Source organism: Eschrichtius robustus, chromosome 6 (genome assembly GCF_028021215.1).
Source record: "Eschrichtius robustus isolate mEscRob2 chromosome 6, mEscRob2.pri, whole genome shotgun sequence".
Taxonomy (NCBI): domain Eukaryota; kingdom Metazoa; phylum Chordata; class Mammalia; order Artiodactyla; family Eschrichtiidae; genus Eschrichtius; species Eschrichtius robustus.
This window is the reverse complement of record NC_090829.1, coordinates 50,281,910-50,307,979: the sequence shown is the minus strand read 5'-3', so window position 1 is coordinate 50,307,979 and position 26,070 is coordinate 50,281,910. Positions and strand designations below refer to the sequence as shown.

At 37.7% G+C, this 26,070-nt stretch overlaps 1 protein-coding gene across 1 annotated transcript in view; it reads right to left on the bottom strand.

Moving 5' to 3' along the window:
* PRKCI (protein kinase C iota) overlaps positions 1 to 26,070 on the bottom strand; it is an 80,769-nt gene that overhangs the window by 39,297 nt on the left and 15,402 nt on the right. The window contains exons 3-4 of the mRNA XM_068546236.1: positions 1,905 to 1,994; positions 172 to 222 (exon numbers count right to left, since the gene is read on the bottom strand). Coding sequence (XP_068402337.1) covers positions 172 to 222; positions 1,905 to 1,994 — 141 coding nt within the window. The remainder of the gene's footprint in view (positions 1 to 171; positions 223 to 1,904; positions 1,995 to 26,070) is intronic.

Genomic DNA, 26,070 nt, shown 5'->3' with positions numbered 1-26,070 from the left:
TCATCTCGATTTGGGAAAAGTAGAGACTTTAGGCAGTTTACTAATATACTCTAAAGTAGACTGAAGAATGGAAAAGAAGTCAAATGAATTAAAAGTTCTATTTCTGATTTCTCTTGTGCCACTGTATCATAAATAACTCTATTCAAAGGTATGAAGTATATAAACACTCACTATCTTCTCCTGGACAGGGCATTCCAGGACGTTCTGGTACACAAGGGAATACTGAAAAACAACAAATTAAAATTAATACAGCATATTTAAAACATACAAATTACACAGAATTTAAATTCAAATATCACAGAAATTGATCTAAATTTAAACCTGACCCTCTCTTGACACAAGATACTTAACATATGGTCAGTACTATTTTTGGAAGGGACCCATTTTACCAAGGCTATAATAAAAGAAATTCTTATGAAAGCAAACATCCATAAACAATGCATTAGAAGCTCAAATTACTCATTCCAATCCTTATTACATCACTAATTGATTTTTTTTTTGGTCATTAGAGAAATCATTAACTATTTCCTTAAATCCTCATTGTAGTGACAAATTTGCTACGATGAAGAATTAAAATTACAAAGTGTATACAAATATAAACATAAGCCACTATAGTTTTTTAAAGATGTATACTAAACTTAGGAATAAATTAACATTAAAAACAGTACCCAAATCCAAAAATGTAAGTTTTGTCTTAGGAACTATAGATTTATAAAAATGCTAATTCAAAACATTTTTATAAAGAGATAGAATATAATGAAATCGTACATTTATGAACATCTAGTCAACTCTTTGTAGTCTGTGATGTACAAAAAAGGACATGGTTTTGAGCACAGAGTATGGGAAACACAGTTCCTGGAATATTTTTAAAAGTTGAAATATAAGCTAACTTCTGAAAACAGATCTCTGATATAGCATAAAAAGCAATAAAGCTTAAAACAAATAATTTCTTTAAACATTCACTGTAGTTTTATTCTAGACAGAGATGACCAAAGAAAGACTTCTAACATTCTTCCAGGATCTCAACAAATTAGAGTATGAATCCCATGGGAGTCACTATGTCAAATTCTGAAGGGAGACAAAAATCAAACTATTTTTTAAAAAAAAATCACACTGTAAAGGAAAGTACAAAGGAATAATAACAAGGTATTGAAATAAGTCATTATATTGAGGGGAGATTTATATTTGTTTCAAGTTGTAAAGAGTTCCCTAGGTCTAGTCTCCTAAGGCTCCCAAAAATGTTATGTGAAATACTGCCAATGTATTGCAATTATATTAAGCATATTAAGTGGATTCTACATGACCTAAAAAATTTGAGGGGTAGCATGGCAGAATGAGAAGAACACAGATTTGGAAAGAGAATACCTAGATTTACAACCCAGGTTTACAATGTACCAGTTACCTGATGGCTGAGTTTAGGTCTCTCCTTCTATACAACTACCCACCTCTCAGGCTTGCTGACCTTTAACACACTAATGTCTATGATTACTACATAAATAGTTTCACAGTTAACCCTTAAACAAAAGAAAGGACATTTAAGATATCTTACCTTTGGAAATCATCATTTGCATACATTACAAAACTGCAAGGGGATGACTTAGGTTCTACTGGGCTCTCAATTCTTAAATTCTATGCTAAAACTTGGCTGTAAAACACTGAGATGATCACAGTTTAATACCCAAGAAGGCATACACAAATAAGAAATTTCCTAAGATTATAAGAAGCTGATCGATTTTGTCTTCTCTAGCATTTAAGATACTACTGAACAAGGACAATTACATAGAAATGAGGGATACAGATTAAGAAAATGACATCAGGACCATGTTTTTAAATGGTTAAGGATACAGGGTTATGTTTTTAAAGAAGTATAGTTCTAGAAGAGTAGGAAATGACTACTCCTTTACCATGAATCAAGAGTTCAGAATCCTTGTTTAGCTCATAAAGCCTAAAGGCTTCTTCTAACTCCAACTGAGACGATACTGTACATGGGTCTCCTAAAAAATATAAAAAGGAAAAGTAAAGGTCACTTTTAAAATCCTCTACATGTGACCAGTAAACAATTTCTACTACATAAAATCTTGAGGAAAAACAATTTCATACTTACAGAGAAATGTTTGACAAGGACTAAACTTGAGATATTTATTTAGACAATTCTATTCTCTGAAGTAGGTAACATAACTTCCACTCCTATTTCTACAAAATATTACATGAGGTTCACAGATACCAAACTTTAAATGTATAAAACCATTTAATTCTTGATGATGTTTACATTCAAAATATAGCAAACAGAATCTACCCTGACCACATTTTAGATTGTCAATGCAAAAAAAGTTATAACAAAGTTATCCACTGACTATTTATAGAAACTCTGTGTCTGGGTTTCTTTTTCTTTCTTTCTTTTTTTTGATTGTCACTGCAACATGATTAACAGCCAGGGATAAGTTTTCTGTTACCTGTTTCTTCAAAAGAGGAAGTGAAAGTGGTTTCATCGCCACAATATGATCGGAGGAGGTCTCTATTTAATCATTTTGTCAAATTTTTCCTTCACCAGAGAGCCTGCTCAAGAGGCTCACAGAAAACAAGCATAGCTACTAAAGTACTCTGGACTAAAGAGCAGTCCTACTTGATTGCTTTTAAATGTAAATGCCTAGTTTAGTAAACTTACACACAGAGGGCTTCCCTGGTGGCGCAGTGGTTAAGAATCTGCCTGCCAATGCAGGGGACACGGGTTCGAGCCCTGGTCCGGGAAGATCCCACATGCCTCGGAGCAACTAAGCCCGTGCGCCACAACTACTGAGACTGCGCTCTAGAGCCCGCGAGCCACAACTACTGAGCCCGCATGCCACAACTACTGAAGCCCGCGCGCCTAGAGCCTGTGCTCTGCACACAACAAGAGAAGCCACTGCAATGAGAAGCCCACGCAACGCAACAAAGAGTAGCCCCCGCTCGCCACAACTAGAGAAAGCTCCACACACAGCAACGAAGACCCAATGCAGCCAAAATAAATTAAAAAAAAAAAAAAAAACAAACTTACACACAGAGAGGACAAGGAAGAAACATCTCCCTTAGTCAACCAGCCAGTGAACTGAGTCATCAGTGAACTGAGTCATCCCTGGAAATCAATGAGATGGCACGTCCCCCTGTACAATGGCATTCCTCAATGAAAAAGTCATTTTGAACATAGTTGGGCCTGAGCTGCGTCCTCAACGCTGACATTCTTTTGCTCATTCTTGTGGTTACTGGTTACACCAAGAGATGCCATCAACCCTATCCAAACTTCAATCACTCTCAGCAGGGAACTCGGTCTACTACTTCAGAGAGAAAAGTGAAGTCATTTCCTTTCCTGTTGACTCAAAGAAATGAGTGCCTCTGTTCTTTTCTCCAACTTGGACACTGAGTCTCTCCTTCCCTTTATCTTCTCTGGGCGTTATTCCACTAGTCCTCCCCAGTTCCATCTTCATTTTTTCTTTCCTTCCACTAGCTCTTCTCAGGCAAAGGCATGTTTGAGTCTCCCTCTCACTAACCTCTCTCCTGCCCAGGGTGCCATTCATTCTGTAGCCACAAGTCTCAAGAGTAAACTACAGACTGAAACGAGGGGGTGAGTGAGAAGAAACGGAAGAAAAAGGGACAGGGCCTTTGAAATTTGACTTCATACTTTTCTTTTGTATTTTTTAAATCATAGATTTATAATCTTTTAGATTTATTAGAAATAGCTTTTCTTCCTATCAAGAGTGAACCCACCCTGCTTTCTCCATGTTCCTATCTTCCAAGCATTTCTCAAAATTTTGCTATCAGGTTTTAGTCCAAACACTATTAAAACTGCTGTATCTAACGTCATGGAAGCAGCTGCTGAAATCAATGGCATGTTTTGTCTTTACTCTGGTTGACCTCGCTATACCATCGAACAAAGTTATCCACTGACTATTTACAGAAACTTTGTGTCTGGGTTTCTAAACACCATTCCCCTGGTCTACCAACTCTTTTTTTTAAAGATCTACCAACTCTTTTTTTTTTTTTTTTAATTTTATTTATTTTTGGCTGCGTTGGGTCTTCAGTTGCTGAGCGGGCTTTCTCTAGTTGCGGTGAGCAGGGGCTACTCTTTGTTGTGGTGTGTGGACTTCTCCTTGCGGTGGCTTCTCTCGTTGTGGAGCATGGGCTCTAGGCACACGGGCTTCAGTAGTCATGGAGCGCAGGCTCAGTAGTTATGGCACACGGGCTCTAGAGTGCAGGCTCAGTAGTTGTGGAGCACAGGCTTAGTTGCTCTGCGGCATGTGGGATCTCCTGGACCAGGGATCGAACTTGTGTCCCCTGCATTGGCAGGCGGAAGCTTATCCACTGTGCCGCCAGGGAAGTCCCCAGCTCTTCTTTTAACTTTTTATTTTGGAAATTTTCAAACATATTACAAAATCCTGTTTCACCTGTGGACTCACTCACTTATCCTCCTCCACCATGTCATTCTGAGCAAATCCCTATAACGCTAGATAAAAACTCCTTAATATAATCATAATACCATTATAAACCTATATAAACTAACAAAAATTCACTATAAAATATCCAAACATAACCATATACAAAAGAATAAAGTTGAACCTTTATCTTATATAATAAATAAAAATTAAATCAAAATGGATCAAAGACCTAAATGCAAGAGCTAAAACTACAAAACTATCGGGGGAAAACACAGGGAGAAAGCTTCATGACACTGGGTTTGGCAACAATTTCTTGGATGTGACACCGAAAGCACAAGTAAGAAAAAAAATAATACAATGGTCAACATCAAAATTAAAAACTTTTGTGTGTAAAAGGACACTATCAGCACAGTGAAAAGACAACCTATTGGAGGAAATATTTGCAAATTATACATCTGATAAGGGATTAATACTCAAAATATATAAAGAACTCCTACAACTCTACAATGACAAAAATAAATACATGAGCAAAGGATATTTCTCCAAAGAAGATATACAAATAGCCAATAAGCACATGAAAAGAGGTTCAACACCACTAATCATTAGGAAAATGCAAATCAATGAGATACCACTTCAAACCCATAAGGTTTTGTAAAACACACACAAACAGTCCAGACAATAACAAGTGTTGGAAAGGGTGTGGAGAAACTGGAACCCTTGTGCATTGATGGTGGGAATGTACAATGATGTAGCAACCTCAAAAAATAAAACATATAATTACCATATAATCCAGCAATTCTACTTCTGGGTATACTTCCAAAGAACTAAAAGCAGAGACTCCAACAGATATTTGTACACCCATGTTCAAAGCAGCACTATTCACAACAGCCAAAAGGTAGAAGCAACCCAAGTGTCCAACAACAGATGAATGGATAAACAAAATGTGGTATATACAGTTGGCCTTCCATATCTATAGGTTCTGAATCTGTGGATTCAATCAACCTTGGATCAAAAATATTTGAAAAAAAAATTCCAGAAAGTTCAAAAAAAACTAAAACTAGAATTTGCCATGCACTGGCAACTATTTGCATAGCATTTACAATGCATTAGGTATTATAGGTAATCTATAGATGATTTAAAGGATATGGAAGAATGTGCGTAGGTTACATGCAAATACTACACCACTTTATTTAAGGGATTTGAGCATAACCAGATTTTGGTATCCCTGGGAGGCTCTAGAACCAATCTCCTGTGGACACCAAGGGATGACTGTACATACAAAAGAAGTATTATTTAGTCTTAAAAAGGAAGTTGTATATAAACAGCTCATACAACTCAATATCAAAAAAACAAATAACCCAATCAAAAAATGGGCAGAAGGGACTTCCTTGGTGGCGCAGTGTTAAGAATCCATCTGCCAATGCAGGGGACACGGGTGAAGCCCTGGTCTGGGAAGATCTCACATGCTGCAGAGCAACTAAGCCCGTGCGCCACAACTACTGAGTCTGCACTCTAGACCCCATGGGCCACAACTACTGAGCCTGCGTGCCACACCGACTGAAGCCCACACGCCTAGAGCCCACGCTCAGCAATAAGAGAAGCCACCCCAATGAGACGTCTGCGCACCACAAAGAGTAGGCTCCACTTGCTGCAACTAGAGAAAGCCCGCACGCAGCAACGAAGACCCAACACAGCCATAAATAAATAAATAAATAAATAAATAAATAAATAAATAAATAAATAAATTTATTTCTGTATTAAAAAAAAGTGGGCAGAAGACCTAAACAGATGTTTCTCCAAAGAAGACATACTGCTGGCCAACAGGCGCATGAAAAGATGCTCAGCATTGCTAATTATCAGAGAAGTGCAAATCAAAACTACAATGAGGTATCACCTCACACCAGTCAAAATGGCCATCATGAAAAAGTCTACAAACAATAAATGCTGGAGAGGGTGTGGAGAAAGGGGAACCCTCCTACACTGTTGGTAGGAATGTAAATTGGTGCAGCCACTATGGAAAACAGTATGGAGGTTCCTCAAAAAACTAAAAATAGAGTCATCATATGATCTAGCAATCCCACTCTTGGGCATATATCTAGAAAAGATGAAAACTCTAATTCAAAAAGATGTATGCACCCCAGTGCTCACTGCAGCACTATTTACAACACCCAAGATATGGAAGCAACCTATGTGTCCATCGACAGAAGAATGGATAAAGAAGATGTGGTATATGTATATACAAAGAAATATTACTCAGCCATAAAAAAGAATGAAATAATGTCATTTGCAGCAACATAGATGGACCTAGAGGTTATCACACTAAGTGAAGTCAGACAGAGAAAGACAAATATCATATGATATCACTTATTTATGGAATCTAAAAAAAATGATACAAATGAACTTATTTACAAAACAGAGATAGACTCACAGACATAGAAAACAATCTTACGGGGCTTTCCTGGTGGCGCAGTGGTTAAGAATCCACCTGCCAATGCAGAGGACATGGGTTCGACCCCTGGTCCGGAGGATGCCACATGCCGCAAAGCAACCAAGCCCATGCGCCCCAACTACTGAAGCCTGCACGCCTGGAGCCCACGTTCTGCAACAAGAGAAGCCACCAAAATGAGAAGCCCCCGCATGGCAACGATGAGCAGCCCCCGCTCGCCGCAACTAAGGAAAGCGTGCGTGGCAATGAAGACCCGACGCAGCCAAAAAAAAAAAAAAAGAAAACAATCTTATGGTTACCAAAGGGGAAGGGATGGGTGAGGGATACATTAGGAGTTTGAGATTAACAGATACACACAAGTATATATAAAATAGAAAAAAAAAAGAGGAAGCAAATTTTGACACATGCTACAACATGAAGGAACCTAGAAGACATTATGGTAAGTGAAACAAGCCAGTTACTAAAGGACAAATATTGTATGACTCTACTTCAATAAGGTACCTAGAGTAGTAAAATTCACAGAAACAAGGTAGAATGGTGGTTGCCATTTGCTGGGGGAGAGAGGAGAATGAGGATTTATTGGGTAAAGAGTAACTTTATAGGGTAAAATTAATGGGTAAAGAGTTTCAGTTTCGGAAGATGAGAAAGTTCTGGAGATGGATGGTGGTGATGGTTGGACTGGCTCTATCACTATATTAACTAAGAAAAAGCCACAAAGTGGTGCTGTGCCAGTTCCAGGCTTCCACCTTATAAACATCTGGCATCTTTTGCTTTTTGTGCTTTTGGGAGCCCTAAGTCACCATGTAAGAAGTTCAGCTGCCTCTGAGAGCAGAAGCCCCGAGACTACACAGAGAGAGAAAGAGAACCTACTATGCTAGCATCCCAGGTGAGCCTCCACGTGACTTCAGACCCAGCTGCCATCCAATCGCTACTGCGTGAGAGACCTCAAGTGAGACCAGCAGAGCCAATCAACTCACAGAAGTGTAAAAAGACTATAAAATAGAAAGGTGGGTTTTTTTAAAGCCACTAGGCTTTGAAGTGATTTGTTATGTTACAAACACCTTCCTGCCACCTTTCAAGTTGAATCTTGAAATCCTGTGTATCTTACAAGACCCAGGACAAATGCCACCTCTTCTGAAAAGCTTTACTTGAGGGGGTAATGTTTCACATTTTTAAAAAAATGCTAGATATAATCTACTAATTTTTAATAACAGCTTTATTGAGATACAATTCACACAGCTTTCAATTTACCCATTTGAAGTGTACAGTTCAATGGTTGTTAGTATATTCACAGAGCTGTGCAACTACCACCATAATCAATTTTAGAACATTTTCATAACCCCTCCTCAAAAAAACTCCTTCCAATTAGCAGTCACTCCCCATTTCCCCCCAGCCTCTCCTTCCACTGTCAGACCTAGGCAACCACTGATTATTTTCAGTCTCTACAGATTTGCCTTTTCTGGACATTTCATATAAATGGAATCACACAATATGTGGTCTTTTATGTCTAGATTTTTTTTGCTTAGAATGTTTTCAAGGTTCATCTAAGTTGTAGCATGTATCAGTAGTTCAGTCCTTATTTATTAGTGAATAATATAGTAAATATTCTTGAACTGAAATATTTGTGCTTGAATAATTTCTCATGATAATTTCATAGAAATAGAAATGACTGGCTCAAAGTGTGCCCATTTAAAATTTTTACAATTATTTCAAAATTTGGATAGTAACTCCAAAAAGGTTATGACATACACACTCAACCAACAGTGTGTTTTTCCTAACCCCTACAGGTACTGATTAAATTTTAACTATTTTCTAATCTGATAGGTGAAAACCGATGTCTTATTTTAAAATCTTTGTTTCTTTAATTATTAGTGATCCTTGAGCATTTTTGTCATTTATGAATTAGCTATTTGCACCTTTTTAAGTAGATTCTTCATCTATTTCTTTTTGACTTAATTATCTTATATTAGAGATAAGCAATCCTTTGTAAATGTTGCAAATATTTTCTCTCAGTTATTACTTCTATATCTGTGATTATGATGTTTTTCAATATAAAGAATTAGGAAAAGTCTTCCGTCTTTACATTTCCTTTTTCAGAATTTTCCCATTTGTTCTTTTATTAAAATTAATTAATTAATTTATTTTTGGCTGCATTGGGTCTTCGTTGCTATGCAGGCTTTCTCTAGTTGCGGTGAGCGGGGGCTACTCTTCGTTGTGGTGTGCGGGCTTCTCATTGCTGTGGCTTCTCTTGTTGCGGATCATGGGTTCTAGGCGTGCGGGCTTCAGTAGTTGTGGCACGCAGGCTCAGTAGTTGTGGGTCGCACGCTGTACAGCGCAGGCTCAGTAGTTGTGGCAGATGGCTTAGTTGCTCCGCGACATGTGGGATCTTCCAGGACCAGGGATTGAACCCGTGTCCCCTGCATTGGTAGGCGGACTCTTTAACCACTGCACCACCAGGGAAGTCCCCCCATTTATTCTTGAGCATTTATTTTTCCAGATGAAATTGCCAGTTTTTAAAAAACCCTATTAGAATTTTTGGGGGGAACTGTGCTCTTTACAGATTGATCTATAGGGAGTTTACTTTTTATATGTTCCTTCTCCCTAACCCATTATTCAGGTTTTATTTATGGCACCCAATTGTTTTTGGGTTTTTTTAACATCTTTATTGGATTATAATTGCTTTACAACATTGTGTTAGTTTCTGCTGTACAACAAAGTGAATCAGCTATATGTATACTTACGTGGGTTTTTTTTTAAGTTTTCTTTACATGGTTTCTATACATTTCTTTAAAGTTTATTCCTAGATTTGAAAAAAAAAGTCAATATGTCAACTTGACAAAAGTCAAAAGTCAACTAGTCAATATGATTCAACCAGATTGCATAGATATAGCATTTTTATTTATTTATTTATTTAGTATTTATTTGGTTGCACCGGGTCTTAGTTGCGGCAGGCAGGCTCCTTAGTTGCGGCTCCAGGGCTCCTTAGTTGTGGCATATGGGTTCCTTAGTTGCAGCACACGAACTCTTAGTTGCGGCATGTGAACTCTTAGTTGAGGCATGCATGTGGGATCTAGTTCCCTGACCAGGGATTGAACCCGGGCCCCCTGCATTGGGAACGCAGAGTCTTATCCACTGCGCCACCGGGGAAGTCCCAGATATACCATTTTTAGATCAACACTCAGTACACTGATAATAACAGGTGTTGGTGAGGATGCAGAGAAACTGGAATCCTCAAACACTGTTAGTGGGAATGTAAAATGGTGTTGCTGCTTTGAAAAACAGTCTGGTAGCTCCTCAAAAAGTTGAACATTTGTTACCATATGACCCAGCAATTCCAGTCCTAGATATATATCCAAGAGATATGAAAACATATGTCCACACAAAAAGTTGTAACCAAATGTTCATAGAAACGTTACTCATAATAGCCACAAAGTGGAAAACAACCCAAATGTCTATCAATTGATGAATGGATAAATAAAATGTGGTATCCATACAATGGACTATTAACCATTAAAAAAGGGTTAAGTATTAATACTTTATATATCATGTCTAGATTAGGCAAATCTATAGAAACAAGAACTAGATAAGTGGTTCCCTAGGTCTGGGGACAGTGGGGGAAGGAGCTTGGGGGAAATAGAGAGTAACTGCTAATGAGCATGGGGTTTCTTTTTTGAGCGATGAAAATGTTGTAAAATTGATTGTGGTGATGGCTGTACACTCTCTGCACAAATATACTAAAAACCACTGAATTGTACACTTTAAATGATAAATTATATCTCAATAAAGCTATTTAAGAATATTTAGTGCAGCATTTTTATAAAAGTGAGTTCGATAACAAAGTAATATTCCAGCCCAAAAGCAAAGCCTGTTTTAACTTGCCTCAAAGAAATAAAGCAATTCTTTTATACAGACTCACTTTCTCAGTTATGCAAATTTCTCCCAATTTGCCACACACATGAAAGTGTAAGTCACATAATTACACTCTATTTTTTGACATAGGTTTTAAAGAATAACTTTCGCTTCTATAGAAGTATATTTAAGTGCAGGCCAAAGTTTAAAAATAGAAAAGCAACATAAAAAAGAATAATGAAAATTTCACATTTCAATAAGTGTGCAAATTACTCTTCCACTTAGAAAAATAAGCCAGCTTAAAAAAAAAAGAAAAACAAGCCAGTTGACTAAATTAATTCCAAAGAATGAAACAGTCAAAGAATTCTAGGAACAGAATGAATCTGAAATATAATGAATGTTTCATTTCTAATTTTCCAGATGAGGGACCTGAGTCCATGCTGGCAAATACATTTAAGCTCACCTCAGATTGTTTTCTAAACAATGAGAAATATTATATCTTTCTCTCTCTCTCTCTGTCTCTTTCTCTCTCTCTCTATATATATATATCTCACACATGAATGATATCAATGAATGCCTTATAAGCATCTTGATTTTTAAAAAATTTAAACACTAAATCCAATTTTCTCTAGACTCACTAGCTGCTTTCAATGTCCTAATGGCCTATTTCTACAAAAATTTCCAAGAAAACTTATAAGATAGAACCAAATTCAACACCCAGCAAATTATGACTTCCACAGTTCAAGTGGCTTCTGCAGTTAGGATGATTTTACTGCAGTAGTATGAATTAAAAAAACCCAAACCTTAACGACCTCACTTTCTGAGCAACCTCAGGTAAACCACTTCTTTAAGATGGCCCCTGATTTCCTTACTTGCAGAAAAAAGAAGAGATGAGACAAAAATTGAGTAAATGCTATCTGTAATGGACTGGGAGTATCTTAACAAAAAGGAACTTCAGGGACTTCCCTGTGGTCCAGTGGTAAGACTCAGTACTCCCAATGCAGGGGGTCCTGGTTCAATTCCTGGTCAGGGAACTAGATCCCGCATGCATGCCGCAACTAAGAAGCCCACATGCCACAACTAAGAGTCCACATGCTGCAACTAAGAAGTCCGCATGCCACAACTAAGAAGTCCGCATGGGACTTCCCTGGTGGTCCACTGGTAAAGAATCTGCCTTACAATGCAGGGGACGCGGGTTCGATCCCTGGTCAGGGAACTAAGATCCCACATGCCGCGGGGCAACTAAGTCTGCGTGCCACAACTACTGAGCTCGCACGCCTCAACTAGAGCCCATGTGCCACAAACTACAGAGCCCATGCATCCTGGAGCTCATGCGCCACAACTAGAGAGAGAAAACCTGCATGCCACAACTAGAGAGAAGCCCACGCACCACAATGAAGAGCCTGTGCACCGCAACGGAAGATCCCGCATGCCGCAACTAAGACCTGACGCAGCCAAAAATAAATAATAAATAAATCTTTAAGAAAAAAAAAAGAAGTCTGCATGCCACAACTAAAGATCCCTCATGCCACAACTAAGACCCGGCACAGCCTAAATAAATAAATAAATAAAACAGAAAAACAAAAAAGGAACTTCAGAAATAAACACAAAACAACACAAACATTCAAAATACATATAAAATGAACAACTAAATTAAGAAAAGATCATTGAAAAGATTACAAGTCTCTATGAAAAATAAACACAATTCTGCATCAGGATGATAGGATTATCGATGCAGTTTTTGAAGTTTTCTTTATAACTTTAAAAATTAACTTAATATTAAATTCTTAACTGGCATATACAAGATATCAAAGGTCTAGAAAAGCCTTTAAGGAGTTGAGTGTTGGAGAAAAATGTTGTATTCTCAACTCATATCAACCTAATTAGATGGTTACATGCTCCTGGAGCAAAGGAAAAATCAGCCAGACATTACAAGCTGTATATCATCTACATAAATGTCATATAAAATAAATTATGTTCTTAGGAAATGCCTGAGTCAGGACTTTAAAAAGGAGCATCAAAAATCTCCCAAAGAGGTGTCCTGCAGTACTTTACATACAGGTTCTCTCCCAGGCTCCAGATCCCATCACAATTTTCTCCTATGTTAAAACAAGGGCTATATTACCTACATTGCAAAGATAATGGCAAAACTAAAGATCATATATTTAAAGTGACTCATAGTATGCTTGGTTCATTATAGGTGTGGCTTTTAATATTGCACTTTGATTAAAAGCCATGAGTGGAATTAACCAGTGTTAAAGGTATCGTAATAACCATATTTTAAAAAATGAATTTTTCTCTTTTGCTAGATATTGTCTTTTTGCCAGGCCAGCATCTGCTTGCTGTTGGTTGAAACCTAAGCTAGGTCAAGTATCTGCTTTCAGTATGTACCTAGAGATTGATGCTTTCGAAAAGCCACAAGGAAGTGTGGAAGTAAAGTTAATCACTGACATTGCGTATACTCAGATCTGTTTTGTTTTTATTGGACTGAATGTCTTTGGTTCAGGTATTACCTTTGCAGGCCAACTGCTTAATGCCTGATAAAGCAGGACACATAACTCAGAAGCAGAACATTCCATGTAGAGTCATCATGAAACAAAAATGAGACAGAAAGCTATGTTTCAAAGCCCACTCAATTACTAAAGTCCAAATTCATATCCTAAAAAAGGCATACACCCAGAATGAGATCTGCTCAGTTCAACGAATTTAAAGGTAATGAAATCTGTATATTAACCAGCAGGCCTGCTCTTTCTTCAATGCTTTTACATTTTCTTTTCACCTATAAAAACAAAGAAATTAGAGCGGTGGACCTCAAAGCATTTGGTAAATATGCAAGATCCAATTATTTATGAGATAACTTCACAAGGTGCTGAACATGACACACATATATAACACTAGTTATATTAGGTAATTTAGCATATGGCTGAATTCAGTGCCCCACATTTGAAAGAATCAACACAGCCTGAAACCAAAGTTGGCAACGTTTAATATTTGCCTGAGACAGCACCTTCCTGATAGATGATAGATAGATGATAGATCTTCCTGATCTTTGAGCCTGCCACAGATTTATAGATTCACTCTCTGCTCCCACCAAGACCTTCCTACTGCCATCCTGCCTCTGAATACTGGGTTCAAGACACTGTATGCCACTTCTGAAAGTCACAGCACTCCCTAAAGGGTTGCATTGCTTAAAATGTAGATTTGCAAAAATTTTCCAAGAATAATATGGTATTTAGGTGGTCATCCTTTCAATATTAGGCCCCATAACAGATAGTAATAGACTTCTGGCTTCTTGCTTCCTTTTTCTGGGAGGTGGAAATCAGTGGTTACAGAAGCATGTGCTATTCTATCAAGCTGCCCATCCTCAACTTCCACTTCTGGAGAAGATAAACTAACAGGAACTGGATTTAACCCTCCTCCTAAAACAACAGAAAAACTAGACAAAATAAATGAAAAAAAAAAGGTTCCAGATATTGGAAATCAAGCAATGAAGGATCAACTGTTTCCAAGTAACTTAAATGGTTATTTAAGTTACTATTTTTGAGCATCCCAGAACAAAGCTCAAAAATATCTATACAAATACAAATATATTCAACATCCAATAAGGCAAAAGTCAAAATGTCCAGAATCCAATAAACTATAAGCAGGCATGTGAAGAAGCAGGAAAATATGACCCATAACAGGAGAAAGATCAATCAAAGGAAACTGACCCCAAACTGACACCAATATAAGAACTTGTAAACATGGACATTAAAAGAGTTATAATTATATCCAATATGTTCAGAAGCTATGGGTATTGAGCATGTTAAGTAAACATGGAAGATATTTTTAAAGACCCAGATTTAATGTCTAGAAATAATGCTACAATTTCTGAAGTGAAAAATGCTCTAGAGGGAATTCATGGCGGATTAGACATTGCAGGAGAAAAGATTAGTGAACTTGAAAACATAGCTATAAAACTATACAAAATGAAATGCAGAGGAAAAGACTGAAAAAGGAAAAAAATAAAAGAAGAGAGTTAGTGAGCTTTATGACAAGTTTGAGAAGCCTAATATACATGTAACTGGAGTCCCTGAAAGAGGAATCTGGTGACAGAAAACAGTATTTGAAGAGATAATGGCCAAAATTTTTCCAAATTTGATGAAAACTATAAACCCATGGATCCAAGTAGATCAATAAATCTCAAGACAAGAAACATGGACAAAACTGAACTAAGGTCCATCATTATCAAATTGCTTTATCCAGTGACAAAGAGAAAAATCTTAAAAGCAGCCAAAGAGACACATTACGTAAGAGAAACAAAGGTAAAGATGACAGCAGATTCTGCATCAGAAACAATGCAGTACAAAACAGTGTACTGAATGAAAAAAAATTATCAACCTATAATTATTTACCCAGCAAAATTATCTTCCAAAAACAAAGATGACCTCAGGAATTCCCTGGCAGTCCAGTGGTTAGGACTCCACGCTCTCACTGCCCTGGGCCTGGGTTCAATCCCTGGTTGGGGAACTAAGATCCCACAAGCCGCGCAGTGTGGCCAAAAAAAACCAAAACCAAAACCAAAAAGCAAACCCCCCCCGCAAAAAAAGTAAAAAAACAAAGGTGACCTAGAGGCAAATTCATAGACAAATTCATAGAGACAGAAAGGCAAATTCATAGAGAGAGAAAAGTGTAAGTGAGGTTACCAGGAGCTGGAGGAGCTGGAGGAGGGGAGTTATTGTTTGATGGGTATAGAGTTTTTGTTTGAGATGATAAAAAGTTCTGGAAATGGGTACTGAGGGTGGTTGCATGACATTCTGAATGTGCTTAAATGTCACTGAATCGTACACTTTAAAAAGGTTAAAATGGGGACTTCCCTGGGGGCGCAGTGGATAAGATTCCGCGCTCCCAATGCAGTGGGCCTGGGTTCGATCCCTTGTTGGGGAACTAGATCCCGCATGCATGCCACAACTAAGAGTTCGCATGCTGCAACTAAGAAGCCCACGTGCCACAACTAAGGAGCCCACGAGCCACAACTAAGGAGCCCACGAGCCGCAACTATGGAGCCTGCCTGCCGCAACTAAGACCGCACACAGCAAATAAATAAATAAATATTTTTTTAAAAAAAAGGTTAACATGGTAAAATTTTGTGTTATGTATAGTTTGCGACAATTTTTTTAAAAAGAATTTTAAAAAAGGAATATACTAGTTCTCCACCTACATGAATAAACCTCAAGACATAAGGCCCAGTTAAAAAAAAAAAAAAAAAAAAGGGGAAGTTTCAAAATATGTGCTGAATAATGCCACTGATATAAATTTAAAAGCACATAAAGGGAATTCCCTAGCGGTCCAGTGGTTAGGACTCAGCGCTTTCACTGCAGTGGGCCCGGGGTTCAATCCCTGGTCAGGGAACTAAAATCCCTCAACCCGCATAGCATGGCCAAAAAACTAAAATAAAATAAATAAAAGCACATAAAAACACTATACTTTGTCATGTATACATATAAAAAGTGACAGATTAGTGGTTGCTTGGGGGTGGAGGGATAGGAGTGCGAAGACAGTTTAGACTATAAGCTTATTCTATGGTAGTAGTTGGCTCTTACAGAGGGAAGGAAGACAATGCAGCTGGAGATGGGGTTGCCAGCAAGGACAGAACTTCGCAGAGACCAGAGCATGCTTGAGAGCATGTCTGAGAGCCCTGGTGCCCTGCTGGACTCCTATGGTCTCTCTTGCTTCACCTCTCAACACATCCCCACCCCACCACTGCAAGGGGTTTCTCCCAGGTGGGGCCCCAGTCTGATCCTTTTGCCTTTCAGGCATCACCACAGCCTGGTATATAAATGATAGCAGCCAGAATTTACTAGGCAGAATGTCTGGGGCATGGAGCTGGGGCAGAGGCCAGAGCTAAGAGAAGTGCTTGGGGACTTCTTAAAGTTAGCTATCTTCTCGTGGGGTCCTCTACCCGCTGGGAGTACAGAAAGACTTTCCAGGGACTACCAGGCACAGACAGTTTTTTAAAGGTATCCATCTCCTCAACTTCCATATAAACTCCTTTCTAAAAACCATCTGCCTGAGAACATGCCTGGACTACAGTACCCCATATCTCATCTCCTCAAATTTTTCTTTTCCTGTTTCACTAAAAAAAAAAAAGCATATATACCTACCATATGATCTAGCCATTCCACCTCTAAGTATTTACCCAAGAGAAAAGGAAATATATATTCATACAAAGACTTGTATGTGATTGTCATAGCACCTTTATTTATAATAGCCCAAAACTAGAAACAAACTCAATGTCCATCAACAGATGAACAGATAAACAAATTGTGGTACATCCACATGATGGAATACCACTCAGCAAAAAAAAAAAAAAAAAGAACTACTGATACACACAAAACATGTATCAATAATTATGCTGAGTGAAAGAAGCCAGACCCAAAATGCAAACTAATCTATAGGGACAGAAAGCAGATCAGTAGTTGCCCAGAATGGAGGAGCAGGAGTGAGGAATTGCAAAGCAGAAGGAAACATTCAGGGGTCATAGGTATGTTCTCTACCTTGCTTGTGGTGATGGCTTCCTGGGTGTCAAACTTCATCAAATAGTGTACGTACAATATGTACAGTTTATTGTACGTTAATTATACCTCAATAAAGCTATTTTCAGAGGAGAAGTAAAGATACGGAAAAGCGAAAAGAATTCATTACCAGCAAACCTACACTGCAGAAATGGTAAAGGAAGTTCTCCAAGCAGAAGGAAAATACCAGTTACAAAACAAGATCTGCTCAGAGGTGCTCGGATTTTCTTTCTTATTGATGTTGATTTCCATTTTTGAATTTTCAGGTTTGGAGCCACGATACTGCTATCTAAATAACTGAAGTTACACTGAATATACATTCAGTCAAAAAGTTTTCCCTCACTGTTTCTTTCTGACATGATTACCGCTATCAGTGCATAGTGCTGGGGATTAAAAAAAAGTATGAAAAATGATTTACTATTTTAGTTCTTAACATACCAGCTAAAATTACACCAGACTGAAGATGTTTGGAAAACATCACATCAGAGAAGTATGTTTCTTGCCATCCTAAGTATGGTTTTTTTGCATCTTGGCACTCTATTTTTCCCCCCATGATCAAATCAGATTTTATAATGCAAGTCAGGAAGAAGCTTAACCTCCCAGAATCCAGAAACACTCCATGCTCTTTATGGCAAAGAAAGTTTATACTCATTTGAAATTTCCATGAAACTCACCTACTAGAGTCAACAGGACATGAATTAAAGAACTATATCCAAATAATACCCTCTCCCACTCTGCAAGTCACCTATATTTTCAACTGTTTCCCTCACATAGTCCTTTACAGGGTGTAAAAAAAAAAAAAAGGAATTCACAAATGCTATTGGTAAAAGTATAACAAGGGGTACAATATTTTTGGAGGTCAATTTGGTACCACCTATCATCAAGGACACATTCCATTTCAGGGAATTTACAAATAATATAGTACAAGTGTCCCCAAAATACATGCACAAAGATATTCCCTGCACCAGGATTTTTGACAAACTGCAAACTATCCAAATATCCATCAAAAGGGGATTAGTTAAATAAGTTATGGTACAACATTGTTATATAATACTACATAGCCTTTAAGAGGAACGAGATAAATCTACATGCACTGATATGGGGAATATCCTGGTGGTCCAGTGGTTAGGACTCCACGCTCTCACTGCTGAGGGCCTGGGTTCAATCCCTGGTCAGGGAACTAAGATCCCACAAGCCGCGTGGTGTGGCCAAAAAAAAAAAAAAAAAAACCACGGATATAACAAGCTATCTACAAGATGGTAAGGGAAAAAGCAGGTTAAATAACAGCTTGTATAATATTAGTCTATTTGTAAGACAGAAAAAAATTGTTACCCTATCCCTTCTAGTTGTATATTCACAGAAAGAGATACCATAAATTCGTTCATAGCAGCTATTTCTAGGGGTCTGAAGATCTCCAGAGACACTTTTTCCTTCAAATAAATCAATATTTTTGTTAAAAAGCATGCATTATTCTCAATAAAAACTTTAACAAGAAACAAAATACCCAAAGGCTAGTGACAGAAATTACTAGTGTCTAGTAAAAGAGAAGTGACACAGTTAAGTTTAAACCGGGTATTCAGACCCTGAATAAATTAGAAATTATAGAATTAGAAATTTAGAAAATACTCAATATTAGATGTAATATTTTTAAAGCACATCCTTAAGGAAAAACATTCACACTTATATAGGGAACTAAAAACTCACATTTATCATGCCCTGCCCCACACTCTCACTACATATGAGAACGAGGATATGATTGTTACAAAATACTATTCATTCTAAAATGTTTAGTTAGATTAAGCAAACCAGTTTTTCCACATGCACATCAAAACAAATCAGTAAAACTAGTTTTGAACACAAAGAAAAAGAATGGTTGTCATAAATCTGTGTAAAGAAATGAAGTATGATCTTTATTTGCTCTGATATAAAATCCCACAATTAAATGTTTAGCTTCTAGAACAATGTTTCTCATAAACCAGAGAAATCAAATTATAGTCCTGTCTTCCACTGATCCTAGAGGAAATTTCTTCTCCATATAAGCATGCCCCAATGCCTACATGGCTAAAAATAAAGATGAAAAATTACAACTGAAAAATAATTGCAAGGAGCTGAAAAATAATTACTACTGGCTCTGTAAGCCTAAAATTAAGAAAAGACTGGTATCAGAATTCACCAGTGTAAAAAGGATCACACGGGAATCAACAGACCTTAATGAAAAGTTTAACCTTTACTTGAATGAGGCAAAGGCTACAGTTTTATAGTTTCCCCAGAAAATCAGGACACTTAATAGCTATTTAGAGAGAAAGAACTATGAGTTACACTATAAAAGGATAAGGCTGTTTCATCAGAGAATTAATTTAATTTACTATGTGAATCTGTTAATTAAAATACACTATTAGGTTAAGAAAAAACAGAATAAACTGCAACTCCTAATGCTTAAATCCCCAATAACTGACATAAAAGTAACTGTGGAAAGGCTTGCTACCAATTCACAAATATTTTTTGAGCATGCTACTATTGAGTACTGCTCTAGGCACTGGAACTCCATGGAAAAGACAGGATCTCTGCTGTCCTGGAGCTTACGTTCTGCGATACAAATAAGATACAAAGTGAATAGGGGTTAAGAGGCTTCTTGGAGGACATGGCATTTGAATTAAGACCTGAATGACAAGAAAGAGACAGCCATGAGGCAGTCTGGGAACAGAACTCTCCAGGCAAAGACAATACAAAGTATAAATGTACTATAAAAATTTTAAATGGACTGTCTCTAAACCAATTTCTTTTAATAAAACACATTATCTAGGGAATTCCCCAGTGGTCCAGTGGTTAGGACTCCGCGCTTTCACTGCTGAGGGCCCGGGTTCAATCCCTGGTCAGGGAACTAAGATCCCACAAGCCGTGCAGTGCGGCCAAAATAAATAAATAAAATAAATAAACTTCTGAAAAAAAAAAGCATTATCTAGTGATTCCTATGTGTACTACAGTTTGAAAACCAGTGAATGAAAAGACCCTAAGTGGAAAATAAATGACATGAAATGATCAGGACAGGATTAAAATAACACTGGCTCGGGTAAGAACCAGTTTATTGAAGTTAACTATATTCTTTCTTCTTTCTCTTTTTTTTTTTTTTTTTGGGGGTGGGGGCTCGCTGTGTGGCTTGCAGAATCCCAGTTCCCCTACCAGGGACTGCACCCGGGCCACCGCAGTGAAAGTTCCAAGTCCTAACCACTAGACCACCAGGCAACTCCCTATGCTAACTATATTCTATGCACTGTGCTAAATTATATAGTCTCATTTTCAGGCTGAAGACATACTGTGAAATATCCACACCATTTATAATTAACAATATTTAAACAAACCTTTAGATAGAGAAGGTCAAAAAGTAGATGAGAAAACTCAGCTTACTCTTAAGTAGTACAAAATTTAAAATACAAATCTAGCTAGCTAGATTTTCAAAAAATCTGAAGCTGGTGAAGGCAAGAGTGAAGGGATGCTCTCATTCAATGTAGTTGTGCCATAAATTGTTTTAACTTTCTTAGAGAGCAAACTGTCACTATCTACCAAAATCTACAATGTGCATATTCTGCACATTTGCTACAGAGAGAGTCCCATACAACAGCACAAAATTACATATAAAAATGTTCATTATATACTACTTATAATAGCCAAAATCTGGAAACAGTCCAAATGTCTGTCAATAAAAGAGTAAATAAATCATGAAATATCTACAATATGGAATATTATGCAGTGTTTAAAAAAAGGTAATGATGCAAATTGATGTACACTGAAATGAAAAAACATCCAATACATAATATAAAAGGAAAGTACTGCTTAATGGTTCGTATACATTTTTTTTGTGTGTGAAATAAAGTGTGCTTATAAGTGATGTATAGAAACAAGAAATATTTTTATATGCAAAGAATATATCTAGAAGGATATATACTAAGCTGTGGTTTCCTCCCTTAGGACTAGGATTGGTGAGGGAAGAGAGAAGATAAAGGGCAAACAGAAGACTTCTTTTTAAATTTCATGATCATCTCTTTTTTTTTCCCAAACAGTAAACATGGATTACTTTAGAGAAACTTTTAAAAGTGGCCTTAGGGCTTCCCTGGTGGTGCAGTGGTTGAGAGTCTGCCTGCCGATGCAGGGGACGCGGGTTCGGGCCCTGGTCTGGGGGGGTCCCACGTGCCGCGGAGCGGCTGGGCCCGTGAGCCACAATTACTGAGCCTGCGCGTCTTCCCCAACAGGAGAGACCGCGATAGTGAGAGGCCCGCGCACCGCGATGAAGAGTGGCCCCCGCTTGCCGCAACTGGAGAGGGCCCTTGCACAGAAACGAGGACCCAACACAGGCATAAATAAATAAATTAATTAATTAATTAATTAATTAATTTTAAAAAAAAAATGGCCTTAAAAAATGAAAATGGGCTTCAGTTTACCCATAGCTTGAAGCTGGAATAATATCTTTTCAGGGCTCTTCATATCACGGAACACAGAAATGGCCAGCCCCAAATATTGAGCTAAATATTAAAATGACATTGCTTAAAATGAAATTCCATTGGTATTACAATTAATAGAAAACCATTATACAAAACTAGTATATTTAGGCATCTTTCAACTACACTTCAATGACATTCCATCATGTAAAATAAAGTCTAATGTGGTCTGCAAAGCCTTCTGGGATCTAGTCCTATGCTTCTCAAACTTTAATACTCATGCAACTCACCTGCATATCCTGTTAAAATGTAGATTCTGATTCAGTAGTCTGTGATGGGGCCAGAGAGCCCCCTTTTCTATTAAGTACTACAGACTACACTTTGAGTAGCAAGGATCTAGCCCAAGTTCCTTACCACTCCCCATCCTTAACTTTTAAAATTAATTAATTAAAAAAAAAATCAGAAACTAGTTTTATTTTAAGCACCTGTCCCTCAAAAGTCATTTTTAAAAAAAGTGAATTAACATCAAATCTCAATTTTTAACAAGCCCTTTTGGGGCAGCAATAATAGCCCTTATGAATAATCAGCATCCCATCCGAATAGTAACTGATTAATATTTTAATTACTTTTTGGGAAAAGTTGTCTCTTAAAAAGCAGCATTAGCGTAACTAGGCTCCCACGGCTTCTGGTTAACAGGTTAAATACAAAAACCCTACACCACCTCCAAAGTTCCCACCACAACCCACAAAGCTGCCAGATCCACCTCCACGACCTCTTCGCGATCTGCAGAATGCATTTCTTGTTTAAAAAGGGCCTTTCACTTCACAATTATGCCCGTTAATAGTGTGGTATTTCTGAACAACAATTTTATCAACTGTATCATGATCATCAAAAGCTACAAAAGCAAATCCTCTCTTTTCTCCACTCTGCCTGTCTTCCATGGTTGAAAGACCAACTTCTATGGTTTCAATCTTGCCATACTTTTCAAAGTAGACTCTCATATTCTTCTGTATCTTCTTTAATACCACCAACAAAAAGTTTCTTCACTTTCGTTAGGGCAGCAGGCTTTACAGAATCCTCTCTAGAAACAGCTCTCTTTGGTTCCACTAAACACCCATCAACCTCGGGGCGGTCCTGCACTCACTGCTGCATCCACCTCTTCAATGCTAGAGTAAGTCACAAAACTAGAGGTCCTGGGACGTTTTGTTTGGGGGTCTCTCATCACTGCACAAACTGTAAGTGTGCCCCATTTCTCAAAATGTTCTCTTAAACTATCATCTGTAGTTTCAAAGCTCAGACCTCCAATAAACAGTTTTCTCAACAGCGCTGGTTCCTTTGGATCATGGCCCTCCTCCTGGTGGCAGCAGGCTGGGAGTGACCTGCTGGTGGTTTTACCTCCATTCTGAGACCAGACTCACCTCTTCCAACTCCAGTTCAATATGGGACCGCCAGAAGGAGGCCTCCCCATACTTTCAATTTAGTGAATTACTGCTCTTCCCACACACACCATGTTCTTCATACCTCTGTGCCTTCTTATATATTATTCTTTCTGGTTTTCCCCTCACCTACTCCACTTCGAAAACTTTTACTCTGTTATACGTTTAGTTCAAACTTTGCAAATATTTCAGGCATATGCGGATGCTGTTTCTTTTGTATTCTGAGGCCCCTATGCATTTAGGTTCAACTGTCACTTTTGTTTTTCACATGTCCATCTCCCTGTGGAGTTTGAGGACAGAAAGTATCTATCCTCAACACACACATATTCAATAAATGTTTTCTGAATCAAGTTTTTGCCACCACCTTTGAAATAATGGTTGTCACAATCACTTTTACACTTTTTAAAAAACATTTTCTTTAAAGAATATTTTCTGTAAAGTACTGTCAAATTATTGAAAGTAATGTCTTAAAATATAAGGCAACATATATTCAAAATTAAACTAAAATGTAACGCTATTTAATGAGATGTTTACCTTATTGCTGGGAAAAAGTCACATTAATTTCACTATATTTAAGGGTAAAAAGGGCAAAACAAAGTTGTACTCTTTGATACTCAAATACTTGAAGGAAAATAAGAATGGCATCAAATTTCTAACATACCTTTCCCTCCTTAAGTTAATTAGGACTTTTATTACGTTTTAAAAACAGGGCTTCCCTGGTGGCACAGTGGTTGAGAATCCGCCTGCCAATGCAGGGGGCACGGGTTCGAGCCCTAGTCTGGGAAGATCCCACATGCCATGGAGCAACCGAGCCCGTGCGCCACAACTACTGAGCCTGCACTCTAAAGCCCGCGAGCCACAAGTACTGAGCCCACGTACCACAACTACTGAAGCCCGCGTGCCTACAGCCTGTGCTCCGCAACAAGAGAAGCCACTGCAATGAGAAGCCTGCACACCACAACAAAGTGTAGCCCCCGCTCACCACAACTAGAGAAAGTCCACGTGCAGCAACGAAGACCCAATGCAGCCAAAAATTAATTAATTAATTAATTTAAAAAAGACAAAATGGTACCTTAAATCAAAAGCTTTTGACAAAATTCAACACCCATTTATGATAAAAGCCCTCCAGAAAGTGGGCACAGAGGGAACCTACCTCAACATAATAAAGGCCATATATGACAAACCCACAGCAAACATCACTCTCAATAGTGAAAAACTGAAAGCGTTTCCTCTAAGATCAGAAACAAGACAAGGATATCCACTCTTGCCACTATTATTCAACAGAGTTTTGGAAGTCCTAGCCACGGCAATCAGAGAAGAAAAAGAAATAAAAGGAATCCAAACTGGAAAAGAAGTAAAACTGTCACTGTTTGCAGAAGACATGATACTATACATAGATAATCCTAAAGATGCCACCAGAAAACTACTAGAACTAATCAATGAATTTGGTAAAGTCGCATGATATAAAATTAACGCAGAGAAATCTCTTGCATTCCTATACACCAACAATGAAAGATCAGAAAGAGAAATTAAGGAAACAATCCCATTCACCATTGCAACAAAAAGAATAAAATACCTAGGAATAAACCTACCTAAGGAGGTAAAAGACTTGTACTCAGAAAACTATAAGACACTGATGAAAGAAATCAAAGATGACACAAACAGGTGGAGAGATATACCATGTTCTTGGATTGGAAGAATCAACATCGTGAAAATGACTATACTACCCAAAGCAATCTACAGATTCAATGCAGTCCCTATCAAATTACCAGTGGCATTTTTTACAGAACTAGAACAAAAAATCTTAAAATTTGTATGGAGACACAAAAGACCCTGAATACCCAACGTAATCTTGAGGGAAAAAAACAGAGCTGGAGGAATCAGACTCCCTGACTTCAGACTATACTACAAAGCTACAGTAATCAACACAATATGGTACTGGCACAAAAACAGAAATATAGATCAATGGAACAGGATAGAAAACCCAGAAATAAACCCATGCATTTATGGTCAACTAATCTACAACAAAGAAGGCAAGGATATACAATGGAGAAAAGATAGTCTCGTCAATAAGTGGTGCTGGGAACACTGGGCAGCTACATGTAAAAGAATGAAATTAGAACACTCCCTAACAGCATACACTAAAATGAACTCAAATAGATTAAAGACCTGAATGTAAGACTGGACACTATAAAACTCTTAGAGGAAAACATAGGAAGAACACTCTTTGACATAAATCACAGCAAGATCTTTTTTGACCCACCTCCTAGAGTAATGGAAATAAAAACAAAAATAAACAAATGGGACCTAATGAAATTTGAAAGCTTTGCACAGCAAAGGAAACTATAAACAAGACGAAAAGACAACCCTCAGAATGGGAGAAAACATCTGCAAATGAATCAGTGGACAACGGATTCATCTCCAAAATATATATACAATTCATGCAGCTCAATATTAAAAAAACAAGCAACCCAATCCAAAAATGGGCAGAAGACCTAAATAGACATTTCTCCAAAGAAGATATACAGATGGCCAAGAGGCACATGAAAAGCTGCTCAACATCACTAATTATTAGAGAAATGCAAATCAAAACTACAGTAAGGTATCACTTCACACCAGTTAGAATGGGCATCATCAGAAAATCTACAAACAACAAATGCTGGAGAGGATGTGGAGAAAAGGGAATCCACTTGCACTGTTGGTGGGAATGTAAATTGATACAACCACTATGGAGAACAGTATGGAGGTTCCTTAAAAAACTAAAAATAGAATTACCATATGACCCAGCAATCCCACTACTGGGTATATACCCAGAGAAAACCATAATTCAAGAAGATACATGTACCACAATGTTCATTGCAGCACTATTTACAATAGCCAGGTCATGGAAGCAACCTAAATGCCCATCGACAGATGAATGGATAAAGAAGATGTGGTACATAT